Source organism: Eimeria mitis, genomic scaffold (genome assembly GCF_000499745.2).
Source record: "Eimeria mitis Houghton genomic scaffold, Emh_scaff8223, whole genome shotgun sequence".
In the NCBI taxonomy this organism is placed as follows: domain Eukaryota; phylum Apicomplexa; class Conoidasida; order Eucoccidiorida; family Eimeriidae; genus Eimeria; species Eimeria mitis.
The window spans coordinates 1-1,940 of record NW_024016291.1 but is presented as its reverse complement, the minus strand read 5'-3'; the positions used below and the strand labels follow the sequence as shown (position 1 = coordinate 1,940).

The following is a 1,940-nucleotide window of genomic DNA, read 5'->3' as shown; positions in this document are numbered from 1 at the left end:
TACTACTACTGCTGCTGCTGCTGCTGCTGCTGCTGCTGCTGCTGTTGCTGCTGCTGCTGCTGCTGCTGCTACTGCTCCTACTACTACTACTACTACTACTGCTGCTGCTGCTGCAACAGCTGCTGCTGCTGCTGCTGCTGCTGCTGCTGCTGCTGCTGCTTACAGCCATGAGTTTGTTGACGTCTAGGCCTTCTCTGCGTCCATCTTCTACAAACTCAGCCCATCCGGGGCAGACATTCAGATCGCTGTTCGCCTGCATTAGCTGCTGCTGCTGCTGCTGCTGCTGCTGCTGCATATGTTGCTGCTGCTGCATATGCGGCTGCTGCTGCTGCATATGGGGCTGCTGCTGCTGCATATGGGGCTGCTGCATATGCGGCTGCTGCTGCATATGTGGCTGCTGCTGCATATGTGGCTGCTGCTGTATATGTTGCTGCTGCTGCTGCATGTGTGGCTGCTGCATATGCTGCTGCTGCATATGCTGCTGCTGCATATGCTGCTGCTGCATAGGCTGCTGCATTGGCTGCTGCTGCTGCTGCATCGTCTGCGGCTGCTGCAAATGCTGCTGTTGCTGCAGCACTGGTTGCTGCTGCATAAGCTGCTGCGGCTGCATAAGTTGCTGCTGCTGCTGCACAGGCTGCTGCTGCGGCATAGGCTGCTGCTGCTGCATGGGTTGCTGCTGCTGGGGGGTTGATTGCTGCTGCAGAGGCTCATGCTGCTGCTGCATGGGTTGATGCTGCTGCAGCAGTTGCTGCTGCTGCGGTTGCTGCTGTTGCTGCTGCTGCACGGTCTGCGACTGAACGGGTACCACCATGGGGTGCGCGGCGTGCTGTTGCATGCGTAGAGCTTGCTGCTGCTGCTGCTGCTGCTGCTGCTGCTGCAGCAAGAAAGGATGAGCAGCAACAACAGGCACCGGGTGCAGCAGCAACCCCTGGGGCCCTATGATAGCAGCAGGCATCGACACAGGCACATAACCAGCGGGGGCTTGATGGAGCATGCGTGCTGTTTGCTGCTGCTGCAGAAGTTGCTGCTGCTGTTGCTGCTGCTGCTGCTGCGGCTGCTGCTGCTGTAAGTGCTGCTGTGAATGCAGCATCTGCGGAGGAGGCTTCATATGCTGCTGCTGCTGTTGCTGTTGCTGCTGCTGCTGCTGCTGCTGGGGTTGCAGCTGTAGAGGCTGCTGCTGCTGTTCGGGCTCCCGCGAGAGGGCAGATGTCTCCTCGTGGGGAGGTGTTGGGGTTTGCTGCTGCAGCAGCAGTTGCTGCTGCTGCTGCTGCTGCTGCTGCTGCTGCTGGTGATGTTGCTGCTGCGGGGGTGGAGGGGGCGGGGGCGGTGGTGTCGGCAGCCCTGGGGTTTCTTGCTGCTGCAGAACGCTTGCTACCGTTGGTTGCTGCTGCGGCTGCTGCTGCTGCTGCTGCAGCTGTTGTTGCTGCTGTAGCTGTTGTTGCTGCTGCAGCTGCTGCTGTTGTTGCAGCTGCTGTTGCTGCTGCATCTGCTGTTGCTGCTGCAGCTGCTGCTGTTGGATCTGCTGCTGCTGTATTTGTTGTTGCTGCAGTTGCTGTGTCTGCGGCGAGAGTTTTTGCTGTTCCCCAACTTGTTGCTGTTGCTGCTGCTGCTGCTGTTGCTGCTGCTGCTGTTGCTGCTGCTGCTGCTGCTGCTGCTGCTGCTCCCTATTAAGCCTTGTGAGGCCCCCAGGTACTGCTGCCTCAAAGGCATCGACGTGCTTGCTGGGGGCCCTGCTGCTCCCCTTTGCTCTGCTGCGGAAAGGGTCAGCAGCAGAACGACCCCCAAGGAGACAGCTGGAGGAGAAGGGGAGACGGGGGCCCCCGGGGCCCCCAAAGGAGACACCCCGCGAGGCCCACGAGGCCTCAGAAGGAGACGGTACCTCTCCCTTTGGCTGCAGCAATAACATTTACATAAAAAAAAAAAAAAAATATATATATATA

General features: G+C 59.0%; 1 protein-coding gene across 1 annotated transcript; it reads right to left on the bottom strand.

Moving 5' to 3' along the window:
* Nucleotides 1-95: 95 nt before the first annotated feature.
* EMH_0094250 (uncharacterized protein) lies at nucleotides 96-1,906 on the bottom strand (the record flags this gene model as incomplete). The annotated part of the gene is made up of 2 exons (XM_038023145.1): nucleotides 96-155; nucleotides 236-1,906. 2 exons carry the CDS (start codon nucleotides 1,904-1,906, stop codon nucleotides 96-98), a joined length of 1,731 nt encoding a protein of 576 aa, XP_037878999.1.
* Nucleotides 1,907-1,940: the final 34 nt, after the last annotated feature.